Here is a 19563-nt window from a genome sequence, read left to right as displayed (position 1 = left end):
CCAACAATTATGTTCTACCTAACACATTCCTGGGGCAGATCAAAGTTGTCCTCGTATTTACCCTTTTGAGCACCTTGAAAAGCATGGAATGTCAAATTTCAATCGAACGCGTATACGATAAGACTGACCTTTTCCCAGACCTCGCCTGGCGAAAGCCTCCCATATGTCACACTTGTACTTGCCTTCATATCGGTTGCGGTCAGCTTGTAAAATAGCTTGATTGGTGTAAATAAGTCAGCCAGCATACACGACAAAGCACCGTTGTAGTTACTCACCCTCTCGAGCATCGATGAACGTCGGGTTACACGGCTGGATAGAAAAGCCGTCCATGATAAGATGCCTGCACATAATTTCATCAGCTTGGCGTCAACATTGTTGAACTGAAAGACGTACAATACAATCGAGTTGCCCATTTCTTCCGAAGGATCAAGTTTGCCAATCCCGCTATTGAAGGGCAATTAGCGAGCACCAATAGATTTAAGCTGCAAGAACTAACTATTCCTTCACACAATGGGAAAGAAGATCGTGTAATATGACTGCCCAAAGTTCTCCGATAGCATGAACTGGCGAAATCGTCAAACTGAGTAAACAAATAGAAATAAAAACCACGACCCACCCTCATTCTTCGATGATAGGCTTCCGTATGTCAACGGATTCACATTCATGTCGGTGGAATAAGGATGGCTACGAATGCCTCCCTGTTTACCCGTAACATATGATCCCAGAGTGAAATTGGGCAACGGGGTCGACTTTGCTTCGGTAAGTTCAGCCATCGCATCGCTCCAGCCCTCACCCATACCGCCGGCCTCGAGAGTCTGCAAGCACCTGCCAGTTCCCCCACCAGTCAGACGATTGGATATACCATGCGTATATTCGTGGACGATAATGTCGTTTTCCAGAGCACCGTCCCGGTTTGGGGACGTCATGTTCCAAGTAAACATACGCATTTGACCACCCACCCCATCGGGCGGTGTTGCGAAATTAGCGTTGTTCTTTCCCGAGGCATCCTGGACCGATACCAGCACGCGGTCATTTCCCTTACCACCTTTGTCAAAGTTGTCATCCTGGAAGTTATATGCGGACTCGGTGAAACCATACTGGTACTAAAAAGGTCAAGTAAGATGTACGTAGCATTCAATCAACTACACGATGTAGCTTACTGCCAAATCATGCATCTTGTTTACCACGTAGAATGTGTTGACTCGGGCGGCATCGACATTTGGGTCCTGCTCAGGATCTTTCTTGGGATCGTATGGATAGTCGTAGGTATAATTGCTGGTAGACTGGGCAGTTATTGAAAGGGGGAGGTTCTTGTAAGAAATAACATTGTTTCCTGCTGTCACGCTTGATATGAGAGTTTTGTCGTGCCAGCCTTCAGGAGAAGCCTCGCTATCCTCCGGATTAGTGACCACCTCGTAGCATTGAGTAGGATCTTGGCAGTTGAGGGGAACAACGTGATACTACTTCTATGAGCGATTTTAAAAGATACTTTCTGACCAATCCGCTCACACTCGAGTCCGCGACGAAGTCAACCACGTTGAGGAGTTTGCCGTCGTATGCGCTAACATAAAGCTCCTTCCAGGAGCCGTCTGAGCCCACGACTTGCACTACATAGGTGAGAGCACAAGACCCGTCGTCCCTTGCGATGTACTGGCCGAGTTTAGTAACCACGCGTGCGGGGTGATAATACAACGAACCTCGAGTTTGACCGGCGACTGATTCCACTTTCCACCAACAACCTCCTCCGCGAACGCAATCCCCTTTTCTTGGTCGATGATAGGTTCCTTCGGGCCTACGTTCTCTGATGGGCATATCGGCATGAGCGCGGATGGTCGGGATCGCTGAAATATAAGAACTTACTTGGTTCAATAAAGCTGGAACCGTATGAGACAACCTTCCCGTCTTTCATAGCAACGTTGGCCACAGCGTTCCCAACGGGAATGCCATTCTAGATTGTTTGATGAGCCAAAGAGCGAAGTATCAAAACGAACACATACGATATTCTGCGTAAAATACTCATACGAGACGCCATCATGAGTGTGTCCAGCATGGCGAGTGAATGCGTCAGCAGTCACTCGCAACTTTTCCTGAAGGAATGACTTGGCCAAGCCTTCTGGAGAGTGGTCGTCGATTGAGAACGCTGCTCCGTTGATACCATACGTCTATAATAATTTAACGTTTAGAATCTGAGAGCAAGATGATATTTTGCGGAACGCATACCTCGAATACGGTCGGTGGATGATAGCTAGCGAGACTCACGCCATTCGCTCCAACGCCACGAGCACGATGAGTGTGATAGTTAATGTCGGAATGCCTATTGATTACAGACCCCAAGTTCAGTCAGGTGCCAAACAACACATTGCATGTGATGTACTGACCAAGGTGCAGCAATCACACCTGAGGCGATTAAGAGAGCGACAGCAGAAAGAGAAGTAAAAGAAACCATCGAGTCAAGCAAACCAATGAAAGAATGTGGTGACAAGACAGGGGATGAGGTTTGGGGTGATAGGCCAGATTATTTTATAGCTGCGGCCCCTATTTTTTCGGTCTTAACCCACTCATGCCAAGGGATGCTGGGTATCTGAAATATTGTGCCGATCTGTCATGATTATGACCCAGAAGCAGGTTTGCATGACGTTGGATAAATGCAGCTGATATATATCATGACAGTCAGGGTCAATAGATGCTTCTAGGATAGTTGACCGCGAGCGAATACGTTCGTCAATTAAAACATACCGTGCGCATTGGATACAAATCTATCACTGGAGGAGAAAAAAAAAAAACTTCACCTGTTTCATTTTCAATACACTTCGGCTATCCTTACATTGGAGTAACCCGGTTTGGTCGCGTGCCAGGAGTTCGGTCGTATGCGATCAATCTAATCGAGTGTGACGACACGCCGCATGACGAGCAAATGTTTGGTTTGCTTTGAAGAGCAAAGTGGTGTATATCCGCGGCTGTAGCTACAAAATTCAAACACCAATCAAACACGAATGGTACACTGGTGCCAGTCATCCAAGGCGAGTGATTCCACGATCACGTGTCTTTGGTTTGTTTATGGAGACGCGTTAGGCGCCCCAAAGAGGTTCGTACAGACCGTGACAATCGGCAAGTGTGTAAACTCTTTACCTGCCAGATCAATATATGGAACATACTCCCACACAAACGGACAGCTTGCTAAAGCGGCTATCTGGACCTTCATCTGGAAAGGCTGGGTAAAAAGTACCTCCCTTGTACTACGAAGGATTAGATCTAATTCGTGGCTGGACGTAGACTAGCAAAAGATCAGACCGAAATTAATAAAATAATTGCAGAAGTGTCCAAAGGGTCAAAGTTCTATGAGGTGCGAGACATCTATGACCGAAATGAAACCGATACCCATGCCACTTTTCAGAATGAGAAGCGCAAAGATGCACAGCTCACCGTTCGAATTGAAAAGCTGCTCGCACTACGGGATAGTTTAATGAAAAATGCTCGAATTGGTAGGCTAATAGCCTGAGCATCATGGTTGATCCGATTTTGACACATGGTTAGCCGAAATCGAGGCCACAGTAGACAAACAAGTAGACGAACGTCATTTGATTCCGCCACTCAATTATTTATATGTTTCAGTTGGCAGAGATCGAATCGCAACGAGATTTCTCACAGATCATTTGCCATGCGGACATGGATGCGTTCTATGCGACGGTTGAGACCTTGGATAACCCATCACTTGAAGGTAAAGAGCCCATTATATGTAACACGTGTGCTGACTGGACTCGATGAAGGTACGGCTTTTGGTGTAGGAATAGGCGTGCTTTCAACAGCTAGCTATGAGGCTAGAAAGTTTGGCGTTAGATCGGGGATGGCTAGTGCGTAGGTTAGTTTGCTCTCTTGGAGTCTAACTTATGTCCCTTTTAGCCTTCGTGGCTAAAGCGTTGTGTCCACACCTCAACCTATTGCCCATGAGATTTCATCGATACTCGGAGATGTCCAACCGAGTTTTTAACGTGTTAAGAAAGTACGACCCAAATCTGCTAGCTGCAGGGTGCGACGAAGGCTACCTGAACCTCACTTCAGTTTGCGAGGAGGCGAATGAATCTCCGGAAGTTCTCGTACAGCGTATGCGCGACGAAGTCTACAAAGAAACTGGGTTAACCATGAGTTGCGGAGTTGCACCTAATAAAGTAAGCACTACGAATTCATAGCATATTTGGCCTGCTTCCACTTTCATGATTGCTCGTTGCTCACTCGGGTGTTAGGCTTTGGCAAAGGTATGGCATTTGGAGACACGGTACTTGCCGCGCGTGGCAATTGATCCGAGTACTTAGATCTGTTCCGATCTCAATAAGCCTAACGGGCAATACATTATGCCATTCGATCGATCTGTTATTCTGGAATTTACAAGGAAACTTCCGATGCGCAAGGTACGTACCAATTAGTGCACTGTTGTCATCTAAATAAATCAACACGCATACGGCCCGTAGATGCCGGGTACCGGTCGAGTGACCGAACGAATACTCGAAAGCCTGGGGGTTAGGGCAAGTGTTCATATTTAAACTTTTTTTGCCATCTTCCTATCTGATCGTCTACTTCAAGACATGTGGTGATGTATTCACGCATCGAGCTCAGTTGTATCTTCTTTCGCAACAAAACAAACTTCACCTCCACTCGCTTCTATGCGCGTACTTGGGCGTGCATGATAATACGGTTGCTCCGTATACCCGAGATTCGAGACGCAGTCTGGGGTATGAGCGCACATTCAATCCACAGAATGATTCGAAGGTTCTTCTCGAAACTCTTGATAAGATTGCTGAAGGGCTTGCCCAAGATTGCGAGAAAAGGTGTTGTATCGGTGCTATCCCGGAAGTGGGGTATAGGACTTAACATAATTGCAGAGGGTGGGCCGGAAAAACTCTAACACTCAAGTATAAGCTTGATAATTATCAAAGTAAGTCCGGAGTGATTTTGAGTATTGTACCATCAATCAACACAGATCGTGTTAGCATTTTCCCGAGCCAAGCCACTGCCCAAATGGACAATGACCAAGGAAGATCTATTACCGGTTCGCCCAAACGTATTACATGACTTCATAATATATCTCATTCCTGAATCCAGCATGCCCAAGAGCTTCTTGTGAAAGAGTTCCCTCTTTGCCTACGTCTCATGGGACTCCGTTTGACCAATTTAAAAGATCTTAAAGAAGACACTAATGCTGGGCTCAAACGGGTGAGTCTTTTGTTTTATCCTATGGGCATACTTGACTTCCCCCCCCCCCTCCTAGTTCTGGGCTCAAGGACCAGGTGTTTCAAAAGCTGGGAATATGAAACCCATAGACGAAGAATCGGATGCGGACAGCGATTTAGGGCTATGGGAAGTGGATTCTCATGGCGAGCCTGTGATAGCTGACACATCGACGCCTAGTAAACACTTAAGTACAACCGTCCCGAACACATGCCCAGAGTCCAGTTGCACCAAAGGGCCAACATTTAAGCAAACCAAGCTGTCTATTTCCAGGGGGTCGGTCCCTCTTGAAAGATCAAGTGCCCCGAAGCGGAAGCGTAGTGCGTCTGTCGGTCCCAGTCTTGGGAATAAGAGCAGCAAAACCGATCCAAGTAAAAGAAGGCCCGGGCCATTACCAACGGGACCAAAAACCGTCCATAAGATTGTTATCGACGTGGATTCACTATGTCCAGACTGTTTACAAGACATCGATCTCGATCATCAACGTTCTGCGACATGTCCCCAAGCGGCAAAAGAAGATAGCTTAGCGGATAAAAACAAACTTACAGGCCGAGGCACTAAACAATCCGCTCAAGCCAAGTTACCCTCACTTTTTAACCGGAAACAGTCATAGATTAGATGGATTTGTATTGGTGGTATACGTAATAGCTAGCATTGGTGTATCTTATCTTCCGTTTAAGAATCTACCACCCAGTCGAAATTGGGCACAGCAGAGCGGGTTGTTGTCGGGATGCCCCACGCTCCTTTGTGCGGCGACTAAGCAATCTCTTGTTCTATGTGATAATCTCGGTGCTCATCGCGTACAGCGGTTGATACTTTGGGGTTCGGGTCGATTAATCTTGCAGTAGCAGCAAATCGCACCATATCGGTATCCCGAACAAACACTGCATGCTCGTATTGTTTCTGAATTTGCGCACCATCCATGATTAGTATGTCGCCCTATGTCAGTCGTCAGCCACTCATGGTCTACATCGGGGTGGGATGAGGAATATTTAAACGCACATGTGAGAGTACAACCTGTAGAACACGATCGTTCGAATCCATATCGTCACTTCCTCGTGCCTCCGATGGTCTGAATGGGCCATTCTTGTATGGAAGATTCTTCTTACACGCAACATGATATCTAAAAAGCATTTCTGCGTGGCTGCCTAAAGTCAGGCCTGCAACGACGGGACCTAAGCCAGGTTCATCATCCGAATGAAACTAATATGTATGTTATTACGATATCAACGAGCCGAATTTAAACTGAAACGCGCACATTCATTTCTTGGCCCTCCTGGCTCAATTTCAGTTAAGTTTCAGTATGAAGCTTCATTTGAGCCTTTGTACTCACTGCGTATGCCACAGAAAGCACTTCGTTGAAGTTTACGTTTTTCCCTAAAGCAGATTCACATAAATACTGGATATGATTCCTTGCTCCGACTACAGATTTAGGACAGTATTCAAATGGGGTCGATATGGCCTCGGCAATGTACTAAATCAGTGGCGTATTAGATTTACTTGCAGGCATAGGTCTATCGAGTACCTTGTATGGAGCGCCGGCTAATACAACAGCAAAGACACATACTTGAGTAACTGCTGGTACCACAAAGCCAAACCGCTTACCATTGTGAGAATAATGTTGCGCATATAACTCGCCTTTAACTAATTCGTAATAAACTAAACAAAGTCCATATGGTGAGAAGAAAAATCAAACCCACCCCCGTGCTATCAAGGTGTCAGATTACAGTAGGGTAACATTGGCATAATAACACACCGTTTTCATCGCATGCCTCTGAAACATATTCATAGAACTGGCATCTTCTTGATACTGTTGGAACAGTTGATTGGCTATTTGCGTAACATTCGGGTTATTTAGAACGTGGACAATTCTTCCGCTATCCCAAAGTTAATGACGAAAAACCCAGCGTTTCCCGTATACTTACATGTCATCTGGCAGTTCATAGTAGATTGCGAGTCTATGTCCATCGTGGTATTGGATTACTCTGGACGTGCATTTCATATCATGTGGAGAGAAAACACCATCACCCTGCGTTTCGCAATCCATAGGCCCCAGTAGGCACGAAGAATCGTAGATCTGGGGACGAGATTCGTCCCGTTTTAGCTGAGACGTTGTAATCAGCCATCAAGCGTTCTCCAGACTCGTTTAATTGAACTCACTCCGCAGGTCAAGCATTCCCAGCACCGCCATTTTTGTCTTTAAAACTCGCTTAGTCTGTACCGTGTATTCCATCACAAGAAAGACCCCATACCTGCACGAGACTCTACCACACCGGTGGCAGCATGCTCCAGCCCAGTAGTGGCGGTTAAAATAGACTCGCCATTTCTTCGATGCTGCCAGTCAGGGTACTCTGGGACAATTGGGTACGGTATTGTGTTAAGTTGTTCAGGTAATCCCCTGAGCACCAAGAAATCAGGGTTAAAGGCCAACCCAGTTTGCGGGACTGGTATCCCTTGGTGCTTTACTAGTATTGAGTTAAGATTATTGATATATGACAAGTTGCGTACCTTCCAGAACGATGAGCAGTCCGGATTTAAGCAAATGGGAGTCAATGCGTACACGTAAGGGCTAAGAGTTTGGCATTCGATGCACTCTATCGACGGTGTACTGGTAGAAAAGAAGTTAACCGAATTAATCTGGGTAACGTATTTCTGCTCACCCTGTAAACGAATTAGTAGTGATCTCCGATACACGCCTCCTGTCCCCTGAAACTAGGCTGAAGGTATCAAGGTGAATTCTTGAATCGTAACCGCTCCTTGATCAACTCACCCGCCGAATTTTTTCCTCTCGAGGACTCGTGCAGTTCCACTCATAGCTGGAAGTTCCGGCTGGCTTATTGCTGTGCCTGGAGGTCGCAGCCACCAGGGAGGGCCTTGGTTGCCTTCAATATATTGAAACGCAAACTTCCAACGTGTATGAATAAACCCGGAGCCTTGAATGATAACCTCCTCATGCTCGGCTAACAGAGTTTCTTAGTGATACGTATTAAGTTCATGATAAGTTAACCTACCCCACGCGGCCACGATGGCATAATGGCCCAACACGTAGTAGTTGGCTCCCTCAGTATATCCTTGCTTGAGATTGAATTCTTGAAGGGGTCCGTAATCCGCCTCGGCCAATATAACGATAGGTCGAAACATTCGGTAAGCCGTGAGTAACGCGCGCACAGACTTATCGGACTCTAGCTGATCGTCACCCAACTGATGTCGAACTTTGCTTGAATCGTTCTCGCCCTCATCCATAACGTTCTTGCCTCCTCTACCACTAGCATCAATTTACCGAACTTTCGGACCCCATTAGACGTACCCGTGCGAAATGATTAGTCTCCCTTGATGAAACCATCCGTCTCGTGGTGATGGAAATCGACCGAGGAGGTACCCATATACTGTGTTTCCTCGTGTATACACACCACCTTGCATTGACTTGAAGTACGCTGAAAGGCAGAATAAACCAATGATCTAAGGGGCCCTGTTATTGTATTTTACTCACGTAGCTCACATAACTCTTGGCGAGACTAATGATATATTCAGGCGTAGCCCTTCACTTTTGTCTGAATAAACTCACCTTTGCCCAAACCGGGATTCGCACGTATTGGGTGAGATATGAATCGTTCCATATGAAGGGCTGCGCCTCCTCTAGTAATGGAAGCGTACCGGGGAGTGGCTGTAAATGAGGAAAAACAGGCAGCCCAAAATGAAGAGGGGCATTTGTGAAGGGTGATAAAAAGGACGCTGGTATTTCACTCACCAAGGAGTGCCCGATGCTCATAGCATCCTGAACATCGCCATATAAAGACGAATAACCAATAGGAGGCAGGTGCACGCCAGAGTCTGCGACATACGGCGCCAATGGTGGGGGTGGAGGGATGTGGTCCTTGGTTAAAATATTGTCAGTGCTCTGTAATATTACTTCTGTTTCGAGCGGATCAACAAATAGGCTCACATTAGGTAAACCTGGGAATGTCTCAACTCCCACTACAGGAGCTCGTGAGGCCGTTTTGGGTTTTGACCGTCTCCTCGATCTCGATTTTACTTTGGGAACGGGGATCAACTCAAATTCCTGTTGAGGCTGCGCCGCTGCGACATCGCGTTGGTTTAAACTCTGAGTGATTGCGATGCCCGCAGGCGAACGAAGCGATCCAGTATGTTGAGCGTTTGAAGCCACCCTTCCCCCAAACCTGTTTCCTCCCTTTGCCTGGAGTCACACCGGTTTAAGCATAACGCGGTTGATCCAAGATAGCGTGCTTGCCTTGTATCGTGATATAACAGCCTTGTCTTCTAATTTAGCGCATGCGTCTTTCAGCTGAAATGTGCCGAGGTTATAATCATACTGTGACGTTTCGCTTGGAATGTCGCTATAAGACATGAATACGGGAAATATTCACGAATATATGATAGGCACTTACACCCAAACTCCCGCATCCTGGTCGCTCTCGGGCAATTCCCCCGGTGCTGAAGTCCGCATTGTCGCTACACCACTTGGTTTCGTCTTTCCCTTCAATTGACCGCGATACGAAGCTAATGTTTTCCTTTTCTCTCCAGCTTTATTACCTCTCCTAGTCCGGTTTCCGACTTTCCTTGCGACCGCCTCCCTCCTGGCGGTAGGGACGGACAGGACTATTGAATTATTGTAGTCACTAGGAAGTTCGGGCGGGATTAGGCTAGGATGGTCGAAATCGAGTGGAGCCAGTCCTAGCTTTTCTCGATGGAGGTTGAGAACTTCTTGAGGGTCGTCGAGCACTTCTGCCAAAGACCGCTGAACGTAGAAAAACACAGAGTAACATTCTTTGTTCGTCTTTTCGTCGCCAGTCGATGTAACTCCCAACGACAGCTCGCCTTCTGAAGAGTTCCCATATGCCAAATCGACCCAAGCTTGAAAAAGTTGCCCCTGCATGGATAACAGTTTATTTGGTAAGCAAAACCTATTGCACCTGGCAATTCGGAGGCTTACCGCCTTGATATCATCTTCACCATTACCCGCTTTCATCGCGTTGTAAAACATTTTACAACGCTTTGAGTTGGACCTATGGGCCTTGTTGTTGATGAAAACCTTGAACAAATCGGGTTTGAGACGAATAAGTCTTTCAAGACTTGATTCAGTCCATGTTTCCTTTAAATCGTTGGGATTTGAATGTGAAGACTACAAATACGCAAAATGAGCTGCTTCAAGTATAAACACCGAATAGGAATGCTCACTCCTCCGCCACTCATCTGGGGTCCTTTTGTAGTGGGTTGTGGACGCCGTCTCCAAGTTTTAACCTGTCATCACGCCACTCCTTCGAATATCAGGGACAGACACACTCTGAACACTAAGGATGTCAATCCCGAGTACAAACATCGCACGCTACTGCATCTAGCAGCTTCTGACAATAAGTGCCGGCGAAAACAGCGATGTCGGTACATTGTAGAGAACATACAGCGAGGTAGATCATTTGATGTCTGATCGACGCGGATGGCCTTGAGAATCTATTATGTAATAGCGCTACCCATTACTGTATCAGCCATGGCAAGGAACAGAGCTCCAGTTCTTGACAATCGTAGAGCTTCAATACCCTACCAGTATACTTAAATGAGCGAATTAACAACACCTTAAACATATGGCAATCAGATGTGATTTAGCCTATGCATTTGTCCCACAAACGCCATCCGAGATCAACCACGACTCTTTCCGCATTTACCCGAGTTATAACACGGTTTCATGTACGAGCGCCGGTTAGGACGGCTGTTTTTATTGGGAAGATGAACATGGCTATACAATAAGCCTTTACTTGGAGAGGGCTTGTTGGATTGCTTCGTAAACATCTGCCTCAATTCGGGCCTCGGCCTTTTCCTTGTCGGAAGCGCTGCCTCCAAGAACACGCTGTGCCTCAGCCAGGTTGGCGCGGACGGCCTTGGTAATAGCGTTGATTTTCGTCCTTTTCCAGTATCAATAGCAGTGCTTACCTCTGCAGAGATGTCTTCGAGAGGAGCAGCCTCGATCGCATTGATAGTGAGGGTGTTGTTGGGGTGAACTGTCGCGAAACCGCTGCTCACTGCAATCCATTCGTCGCATATATCAGCGAGATTCTGGTGCGGTGATATTTAACAACTCACCGAACCACTTCTTGGAGCCGCTTCCGGTCTCGATAACCTCCACGACTCCGGGGCGCAGGGGCTCAACGGTTGGGACGTGGTTGGCCAGGATACCCATATCTCCGGACTCGGCAGCAATGTTGACTTGTACAACGTTTGCAGAAGTAAAGATGGACTGATTTTATGAAATAAGCATACGCATAGAGATATATCGGTGATCAGTACCTGGTGAGGGAGGACTAGGGAGAGCTTAAGGGTATCGCTCGCCGCATCCGCATAGCCTCGGCGCTGGATGTATGCGGTCTGACGAAGAGTATTGCGTGCCGTCGCAGCGCGGATTGAGTTGGCAGCAGTGCGGACAAAGACAGACATTGCGAGCACAGAGAAAAGCAGTGGGAAAGCCTCAAATTGTTCACGTGATATTCAGATGACGTCCACGGATTATGGCGCTTGGGGAGGACGCGTACATCCTCCCTATTACCATCTCCAGCCACTATGAAGATCACGTTCAAGACTCTGCAAGTAAGTTTGAAAGGTTTAATTTAGGACTCAAACGAATGTTCAATCTAACTTCATTTTACAGCAAAAGCAGTTTCAAATCGATGCGGAGCCCTCCGATACGGTCCTGCAATTGAAAGAGAAAATCAAAGATGCTCAAGGCCACCAAGTCGAACAACAGAAGCTGATCTATTCCGGTATGTCGGTTGATTATTTTGTGCGTGCTTCCTACTTACTTGGGCCATTAAAAAGGTAAGATCTTGAGCGACGATAAATCAGTCGAATCGCTGGGCATTAAGGAGAAAGATTTCTTGGTGGTCATGGTTTCGAAAGTAAGCTGAGCCACGTTAAACCAGTACACAAAAATTCACCTCAGCCAAAAAAAGCCCAAAGCCACTCCGGCAGCTTCGACCAGCGCCGCCCCGGCTGCGGCCCCAGTGGCTGCCCCTGTGCCCTCGACCCCGGCAGCTTCAACCCCCGCACCAGCTCCTGTTCCAGCACCCGCCGCACCATCTGGAGATGTTACTATGACTCCGGCTACTGAATCACCTGCCCCCGCTACATCAACTCCTGCCCCTGCTCCTGCTGCACAAGAGCCACAGGGAGCCTTTGGGGATACTAGCTCGTTCGTTGCAGGTGGTGCTCTCAATTCTGCTATCGAAAACATGATGGGCATGGGCTTTGAACGAGAACAAATTATGCGTGCATTGAGAGCAAGCTTCAACAACCCTGACCGGGCAGTTGAATATCTTCTCACCGTAAGTCGCCTCGGTCGTAAAATTATCCCAATATTCATATCCTGAATAGGGCATTCCCGAACATTTATTGGCTGAAACCGCACCACCTGCATCCGGCGGCCCAGCAGCCACACCAGCTGCATCCAACCCGGCTCCTGCTGCTCCTACCACCCCAGCCGCCGCACCTGCCGCGCGTCCTACTACAACTTCTGGGACAGGAGGTGGAGCATCCGGCCCACTGAACCTGTTCGCTCAGGTAAGCTTAGAGACACCCTTGGAGATCTATGGAACTAATTGTACTATTACGTGTTCTAGGCGGCTGCCCAATCTGGTGGTAACCCATCTACTGGGGCTGGTGCAGATGCTGGGGAGGGCGCGGGCGGTGGCGCAGGTATCAACCCTGCAGCACTGGAGAGTCTGCAAAATAGCCCGATGTTCCAGAACACTTTGGGTGCCATTCGTGAAAACCCAGCTCTCCTCCAGCCTTTGATCCAGCAACTTGCCCAATCTAACCCTGCGATTGCCCAACAGCTTACGTCAAACCCCGAACTCCTCTACCAAATCTTAGGAGGACTTGGTGGAGACGACCAGGACGACGATGGCGATGGTGAAGGCGGAGGAATTCCCCCGGGTGCCCATGTTATCAATATTACGCAGGAAGAGGCCGAGGCAATCGCAAGGGTACGTTAATCCTGTGCTTCAACAGGTAAATACTCATAGTTCCTGATTAGCTCGAGGCTCTCGGTTTCCCTCGCCAGTTAGCGATAGAGGCTTATTTCACTTGCGACAAGAACGAGGAGTTGGCAGCAAATTACTTGTTTGAGAATGGCTTTAATTAAACGCGCCTTGCCCTTTGTCGCTTACTAGTCTCTACCCGTGTTCCACCAAATTACCTATTTTATGAATACGATCCGATGCAGCTTTTTAGAGACCAGAATATTTCCAGTTATATCTTGCAATAGAATATGCCCAGCACCATTTGAAGTAGAAACGGCTTAAACCCCATGCCTGATCGCTCCATCTTTGCCCCGCACAAGCGCTAAGTTGGCGCATACACGCACGATATCGATTGGGCGTCTGAATTTGGCCTTATCGTTAGGTAGGTGATTACTGAAGTCTTTGTAATCTAACTCTCCGAGTCCATAATATTCAGTACCAGCTGCCTTTTGAATTGTGCTCAGGACATGTTATAGACAAGTATGCCCGTGTCAGCGTGTAGTGATTGGCAACTGTCTCGCGACCCTCTGCCCCGTTGACAGGCGCTCTCTGATTAGCGCCACCACGAGTATATTGTGCATTCAACTGACTTAAATTCTCTTAGCTAGTGGCGAACGTAGTCGTTCCCAATGCTCAACGACCATTACCCTCGATAAATAGCCTACTCCGAGTTGTTGGCATTTGGAAGCTCAAGTGTGCCCACCCACCCTACACGTACCTGTCTCAACCACATACCCCCCTATTAGTCTACTATGAAGATTAGATTAAGGACACCCGAGGTATGTTGTAAGCCTGTCACAATGTCTGCAGTACGTTATAATTGTCCATACACATAGCAAAAAACCTTTGAGGTCGATATAGATCCCCAGGACACCATCCTTAACCTTAGGGAAAAGGTTGGGATCCTGGCAGAACACCGAGCGAACATTTTGAAGCTCTTGTACGCGGGTGAGCCTTATAAGTTACTTACACAGCATTTTTTATCCATAGGTGTATTCAACAGGAAGAACGCTGGCCGATGATCAAAAAACCATTGAGTCCCTGAACCTCAAGGAGAATCACTGGATCTTCATTCAGCTGTTACAAGTAAGTCCGTCGACTACGAGCACACACTGTTGATTAAATTGATTTGTTTGGTCAAAGACGCATGAATTTGTCTCTGCGCAAGCCAATACGAGTGCTACCTCCGAACCGACCGCTTCTCTGCCGACATTGAACGCGCCCGAACATCCGCGTGAGGGTGGAATTGATAGTAAAAGTGATGAGATACAACAGATACATACATCACCACATGGCATCAAAGGCTCTGGTTACACTGGCTCCTTTACTGCGCGTGCAACACCTCAACAAATAGTCAAGGATTTGGTATACATGAGCTCTGACCAAGATGAGCTAGTGCAGGCTTTAAGAGCTAGTTTTCGAGACAGCGAACGCGCCGCCAAACGCGCCGCAACCGTGAGTTCTTGTATTTAAATGTGGAGAGTGTGCTAAGGTCTTTAGTAGGGGGCTCGCGGGGGCTCGTTTACGTCGTCCGACCCATTTTCTGGATACGATATTCCCAGCGGCGGTTTCATTATCTGTAGGCCACAGCCCACAGAATTACCAGGTCATATTCGAGAGACAGATCCCAAGGATCCCGATGAGCGCTTTAGCCCGACTAAATGTGAGCTAGCATTCCCAAGTTCTGATGGTCACGCAGAGCTGGCTGAAGGAACCATGCCTGAGGAACTTAGGGCACCTACTACCGTCAATACGCGTCCACCCAGCATTGGTCCTGAGGGAGGTCGTGTTACTATCGAGTCCCTTCAAAGCGATTCCCTCGTACAACTGATTTGCGATCATGCTCACATGCATCCCGATATTGTACATTGTCTCATTGAGGAACTTATTCAATCAAAACCGCAAGTTGCATCGCTTATGATGACCCTTATGATGACGGATCCAGAAAGATTTACCATGATCTTCGGCCCAGATAATCGTCTGGGGAGAATACACTATGGCGCCGATTTCACAAAAGAAGAGAAAGAGGTGCTCAAAAGGGTATGTTTCTCATAATACTGGCTTTCGTTCCCGGTTAATCATGTAGCCTCTTCCAGCTTGAAGCCGATTTTCCAGAAGAAAATGACATCTCAGCATATCTTTTTTCAGATAGAAGCGAGTTACAAACATTAATGTATCTCGCGGGAGGGCGGTGATATTGCCATTGAAGTTTCCCGTGTTTGTCACCACGCCTTTATCTTCCGTGCCTATGCATATATGCGTGTGTGAAATGATAATGAGCCTCAAATCAATCACGTGACCGTCACAGCTTTCACTCGTGGCAACAAGTATCTGGGTCTTTGAATCACGATTTTTCTGACTTAAACTGCGACTCTCACCGCTCATGGCCCCCTCTACACCTGCACCCAAAGAGGAGTCTGAGCCGCCTATCATATCTGCTCCCGGAACGTATGATCTTGAGGTAAGTAATCGCTGCTTGGTGCTTTCTGATAAAGCTTCACGGAAAGTCCTTAGAATATTTCCATAGGATGCAAGGTCTTTGTAAAACGTCCCCTCCCAGGCGGTGGCGAGGAAGAACGCAAAGCCGAGGTGCTTTCAATTCGTGACCCATCAAAAAATGTTTACCTTGCGCGTCAAACCAAGTCAACCAAGTCCGAGGACAAAATTGAATTTTATATTCATTGGACAGAGTTCAATAAGCGCCTGGACGATTGGGTTCCCGCCTCGCGCGTTGTTTTAACACGCGAACTCGAGTGGCCCAAACCCAAAGTACCTCCTCCCCCTCCTACGTTGACAAAGAAGGAACAACAAACCAAGGACAAGAAGACCAACTCACTATTGAAAAGGGCGACTTCAAAGGCAGCACTTGCAGCCGCCGCTGCCAACGCCAGTTCTCCTCAACCGCACGCCCCTTCTACTCCCACTCCCTCTACACCTCGTCGACTTCCTTCGCTTCAACCTTCTGTTGCAGGCTCTCAAACTCAAGATGAGGACGGTGACTATAGTATGGAAGATGCCGAAGGAGAGGAAGACGCTGAAGGCGAAGCGGAACCTATTCTCGAAGGAATGGACCCCGTCAACCCCACTGTGCAACCAACACTGAGCAAGGAGCAAGAAATTGAGAAGCTTCGACACAGTGGATCCATGACCCAGGCTGTATCTGAAATCGCTCGAGTCAAAAACTTAAACAGGTTAAGAATGGGTAAACACGAAGTGGAAGCATGGTACTTTAGCCCTTACCCGGTTGAATACGCGCATCTCCCGTTGCTATACATATGTGAATACTGCCTGATGTACTTTCCAAGCGAGAAGATGTTCGAGCGACACAGGACCAAGTGCACATTACTCCATCCGCCTGGAAATGAAATCTATCGACACGAAGACATTTCCTTCTTTGAGATCGATGGCAAGAGGCAGATGACTTGGTGTCGGAACCTGAGCTTACTGTCGAAATGCTTTCTGGATCAGTAAGTTGCTTACCTCCACAAGAAATACCGATACTGACGTTATTTTTTTTTAGCAAGACGCTGTACTATGACGTCCAGCCGTTCATGTACTATTGCATGGTAGGCGTCACCATAACTTTGTCCGACTCCACACTGATTTAGTGTCTAGGTTACTCGTGACCAACGCGGTTGCCACCTTATCGGATATTTTTCCAAAGAAAAGGAGTCGGCTGAAGGGTATAATGTGGCGTGCATCCTGACCCTCCCGCAGTATCAACGACATGGATATGGAAAACTTCTAATCGAATTTTCTTATGCACTATCCAAGAAGGAGTCCAAGGTTGGTTCACCGGAGAAACCACTCAGTGATTTGGGGCTGTTGGGATACCGCGCGTACTGGGCCGAGACGATCATTGAACTCCTATTGTCCGAAAATCTCAAAGAAACCACGTTTGATGAGATTTCCGCAAAGACTTCCATCAAAACCGAGGATATTTTATATACGTGAGTGGCAAACGGGGTTCAAGGTTTATTTGAGCGCTTGCTAACGCTAACTCACAGCTGCATGGAATACCAGTTGATCAAGTGGAAGCGCAATGTGCCTATGATCTGCCTAACAGATGCTGTGAAAGAACAGTACCAGAAATCGATGGCAAAGCGCACTCGGCGCATCGTCCCCGAGAAGCTGATTTGGAAACCCCTTTCTTTCACTCGTGACCAGTTGCGTTTTGGGTGGTAATGCTATTCGTATTATTTTTGGACAGTGTAATTAGCCATATTGTACTATTTTGATTTAGAACTGCGTTCCTCCTTTGCCTCACATAAAATACATTGTAACATGAATTCATTCGCATAAATGTGATCATGATTCAGATGAACTTCGGGCTGCTCGCCGCCTGGTCATGTCCCCATTCGAAGCGCGCAACCCGTCATCCATGGGCGTCATGCCTAAACCGTGCCTCTTATTTATTCTCCCTTCGCCGATAGCACCTTCACTATCTGATCCCGCAGCAGACAAGCTCGTGCTGAAAGACCTCAGTCGATGAGATGACAGTGATATACCCGGTGAGCCGGCACGTGAAATAGGTGGCGAGAATAACCCCGAGAGTTCGTAGTTGGCTTCCCCGGGGGTCGTAAACCGCAAATCTGTGGCAAAAGTGGAGGGCGAGTGAGGTAATTCAAGTTGGGGTACCAGATCTACTTTTGCGATTTCGGCTCGTTCGCCGGTTTTGGTGGCCGGTTGCACAATGTGATCAAGGCGAGCCTCTTTTGGTTTCTGGGTCGTATTAGAATCGCTATCTAAACTTGCTCCTAGAGTGCGTGCAATTGCCCATGCAGCAATATCCTGTTCGTTTTTCGTTTTATTCATGCTGTCATTCAAACGATATCGACAATACGTCACTAACCGTGATGGTGAGGATAATTATCGGTGCAAGGATCATATATGCCATAACGCGAAATCTGATACAAAGTAAGTCTGTCCGTATTTACTTTGAACAAGTTGGCACAATTGTAACTTACATTGAAGCAATGAATGCGACCCAAGAATTGGGGTGAGGCGTAACCAAGTCGGGTATCCATGAGCTGAGCGCGAGAGAACCGGACTGCGACATAGGCAAGGTCCCTAGTATTTAAAAACCTACGCCTAGTAGTGGATGTGATTGTCCTGTGTAACAACTAGAAAACACCAAACACAAAGTGACACTTGAGAGTATTGTTGAATTAGTGCTTTCGCGCGTGTCTGGGCTGGTCGATTAATCTTATTAAAGATAGGTGCTACGCCGAGTTTTGCACTCCCCCAGAATAAAATCACGGCCGCACCAACCACAAGTCGCCTATGAGCACGATAGTCTCCCTAGATGAAATGGAAAGTTGATGAAGTGGTATATGCACGTGTTAATTGACACTAGGCGCCGAGCTTAGATCAACAAAACATGAGCAAACCAACGGCCTCGAGTGATGTTGTAACGACATGTGTACGTGTTCCGGAAAGCGCTCGCGTCTCCAGCTCCAGTTTCTCGAAACCCACAGAGTATCCGATCCACAAACACAGAATTCCTTGTTCAAGTACAAGGTTTGACACACCTTGGGAGCATTTACCAGGAGCTTACAGAACGCAATCCGAGTTACCCTGCCAGTCGCTAAACTTTGACGATCCGGGCCTGAAATTTGTACCAACGTGTTAACACACGCGTGGAAAAACTCGTTCTTGGCTAGACTTTTTTATCAACTATGCACCACTTTACTCCGCATTCTTTCCTTCTCTCTCTATACAACACATGTGCGAACCACTGGTGCAGCAGTGTACCAATTTTAGATCGATTCATACCAATCAAGTTAATTCGTATCAGCAATCACAGTTTGGAGCTGTAGCATGTGCATAGTCGATACTTTATGATCCCAGTGATCTAAATGGCAGCACACATTGACATCCAGTTAGTATGCCGATCCGACGCATACATCCTACTAATTCCGAACCCGCCACCCCGTCTCAACCCCCATCTGGGAGGCATTCTAAAACCATAACGTACGCGCTGATCTCTTGGTAAAGCCTCTCGCATATAGAAGAAAGGATCCCAAGAGCGGCAGAGACCAAGCAACACACTCGGCCAATGCAGGGTCAAGAATTTACGGAGAAACAAGGGAGAACTCGCGATCGGTTGATTTACATCGCCCAGCAGTACAGTACAGTACACAATCGCGGTCGCCCCGAGGGTCGCCCCCTCGCTAACACATACGGTTGAACATGTGCACCATTCGTACGGGTCCATACGGATCACCCCACCCGATTGCTCCAGTCATTATGTCTTCTATCTTCGACCAAGCCGGAGTAACTGGGTCACTCGCGAAAGAAGCCATGTTGTGTCAAT

At 47.4% G+C, this 19563-nt stretch overlaps 8 protein-coding genes across 8 annotated transcripts; 4 read left to right on the top strand and 4 right to left on the bottom strand.

The window, feature by feature from the left end:
• Nucleotides 1–14: 14 nt before the first annotated feature.
• Nucleotides 15–2446, bottom strand: RhiXN_06369 (extracellular metalloproteinase MEP; the record flags this gene model as incomplete). Its single annotated transcript, XM_043326185.1, has 13 exons — nucleotides 15–73; nucleotides 129–215; nucleotides 276–340; nucleotides 394–444; nucleotides 497–563; nucleotides 617–1103; nucleotides 1161–1460; nucleotides 1510–1650; nucleotides 1698–1801; nucleotides 1861–1948; nucleotides 1998–2162; nucleotides 2221–2314; nucleotides 2379–2446. 13 exons carry the CDS (start codon nucleotides 2444–2446, stop codon nucleotides 15–17), a joined length of 1776 nt encoding a protein of 591 aa, XP_043181617.1.
• A 698-nt stretch (nucleotides 2447–3144) lies between these two features.
• On the top strand, nucleotides 3145–5836 carry RhiXN_06368 (DNA repair protein REV1; the record flags this gene model as incomplete). The annotated part of the gene is made up of 14 exons (XM_043326184.1): nucleotides 3145–3215; nucleotides 3274–3482; nucleotides 3535–3563; nucleotides 3613–3718; nucleotides 3768–3851; nucleotides 3901–4166; nucleotides 4242–4253; nucleotides 4311–4406; nucleotides 4467–4526; nucleotides 4579–4823; nucleotides 4878–4930; nucleotides 4986–5044; nucleotides 5098–5208; nucleotides 5264–5836. The coding sequence occupies 14 exons, from the start codon at nucleotides 3145–3147 to the stop codon at nucleotides 5834–5836; spliced, it is 1974 nt and encodes a 657-aa protein (XP_043181616.1).
• A 62-nt stretch (nucleotides 5837–5898) lies between these two features.
• RhiXN_06367 (2OG-Fe(II) oxygenase family protein) lies at nucleotides 5899–10434 on the bottom strand (the record flags this gene model as incomplete). Its single annotated transcript, XM_043326183.1, has 25 exons — nucleotides 5899–5979; nucleotides 6028–6162; nucleotides 6226–6426; nucleotides 6482–6499; nucleotides 6557–6697; nucleotides 6749–6765; nucleotides 6829–6867; nucleotides 6924–6930; nucleotides 6980–7100; nucleotides 7149–7327; nucleotides 7384–7420; nucleotides 7469–7683; nucleotides 7732–7831; nucleotides 7884–7940; nucleotides 7994–8183; nucleotides 8235–8482; nucleotides 8531–8657; nucleotides 8714–8738; nucleotides 8789–8887; nucleotides 8972–9097; nucleotides 9167–9418; nucleotides 9491–9578; nucleotides 9630–10111; nucleotides 10175–10363; nucleotides 10420–10434. 25 exons carry the CDS (start codon nucleotides 10432–10434, stop codon nucleotides 5899–5901), a joined length of 3189 nt encoding a protein of 1062 aa, XP_043181615.1.
• Nucleotides 10435–10987: 553 nt separating this feature from the next.
• On the bottom strand, nucleotides 10988–11667 carry RhiXN_06366 (ATP synthase subunit delta, mitochondrial; the record flags this gene model as incomplete). Its single annotated transcript, XM_043326182.1, has 4 exons — nucleotides 10988–11113; nucleotides 11167–11255; nucleotides 11317–11470; nucleotides 11521–11667. The coding sequence occupies 4 exons, from the start codon at nucleotides 11665–11667 to the stop codon at nucleotides 10988–10990; spliced, it is 516 nt and encodes a 171-aa protein (XP_043181614.1).
• A 123-nt stretch (nucleotides 11668–11790) lies between these two features.
• Nucleotides 11791–13369, top strand: RhiXN_06365 (UV excision repair protein rhp23; the record flags this gene model as incomplete). The annotated part of the gene is made up of 7 exons (XM_043326181.1): nucleotides 11791–11817; nucleotides 11879–11990; nucleotides 12046–12125; nucleotides 12180–12551; nucleotides 12601–12786; nucleotides 12846–13211; nucleotides 13262–13369. The coding sequence occupies 7 exons, from the start codon at nucleotides 11791–11793 to the stop codon at nucleotides 13367–13369; spliced, it is 1251 nt and encodes a 416-aa protein (XP_043181613.1).
• A 630-nt stretch (nucleotides 13370–13999) lies between these two features.
• Nucleotides 14000–15348, top strand: RhiXN_06364 (ubiquitin family protein; the record flags this gene model as incomplete). The annotated part of the gene is made up of 6 exons (XM_043326180.1): nucleotides 14000–14026; nucleotides 14084–14195; nucleotides 14251–14333; nucleotides 14391–14702; nucleotides 14751–15287; nucleotides 15334–15348. 6 exons carry the CDS (start codon nucleotides 14000–14002, stop codon nucleotides 15346–15348), a joined length of 1086 nt encoding a protein of 361 aa, XP_043181612.1.
• Nucleotides 15349–15630: 282 nt separating this feature from the next.
• On the top strand, nucleotides 15631–17432 carry RhiXN_06363 (histone acetyltransferase SAS3; the record flags this gene model as incomplete). Its single annotated transcript, XM_043326179.1, has 5 exons — nucleotides 15631–15708; nucleotides 15762–16714; nucleotides 16768–16813; nucleotides 16863–17197; nucleotides 17255–17432. 5 exons carry the CDS (start codon nucleotides 15631–15633, stop codon nucleotides 17430–17432), a joined length of 1590 nt encoding a protein of 529 aa, XP_043181611.1.
• A 123-nt stretch (nucleotides 17433–17555) lies between these two features.
• On the bottom strand, nucleotides 17556–18306 carry RhiXN_06362 (uncharacterized protein; the record flags this gene model as incomplete). The annotated part of the gene is made up of 3 exons (XM_043326178.1): nucleotides 17556–18038; nucleotides 18100–18154; nucleotides 18215–18306. The coding sequence occupies 3 exons, from the start codon at nucleotides 18304–18306 to the stop codon at nucleotides 17556–17558; spliced, it is 630 nt and encodes a 209-aa protein (XP_043181610.1).
• Nucleotides 18307–19563: the final 1257 nt, after the last annotated feature.

Source organism: Rhizoctonia solani, chromosome 7 (genome assembly GCF_016906535.1).
Source record: "Rhizoctonia solani chromosome 7, complete sequence".
Classification (NCBI taxonomy): domain Eukaryota; kingdom Fungi; phylum Basidiomycota; class Agaricomycetes; order Cantharellales; family Ceratobasidiaceae; genus Rhizoctonia; species Rhizoctonia solani.
This window is presented reverse-complemented; position numbering and strand designations above follow the sequence as displayed.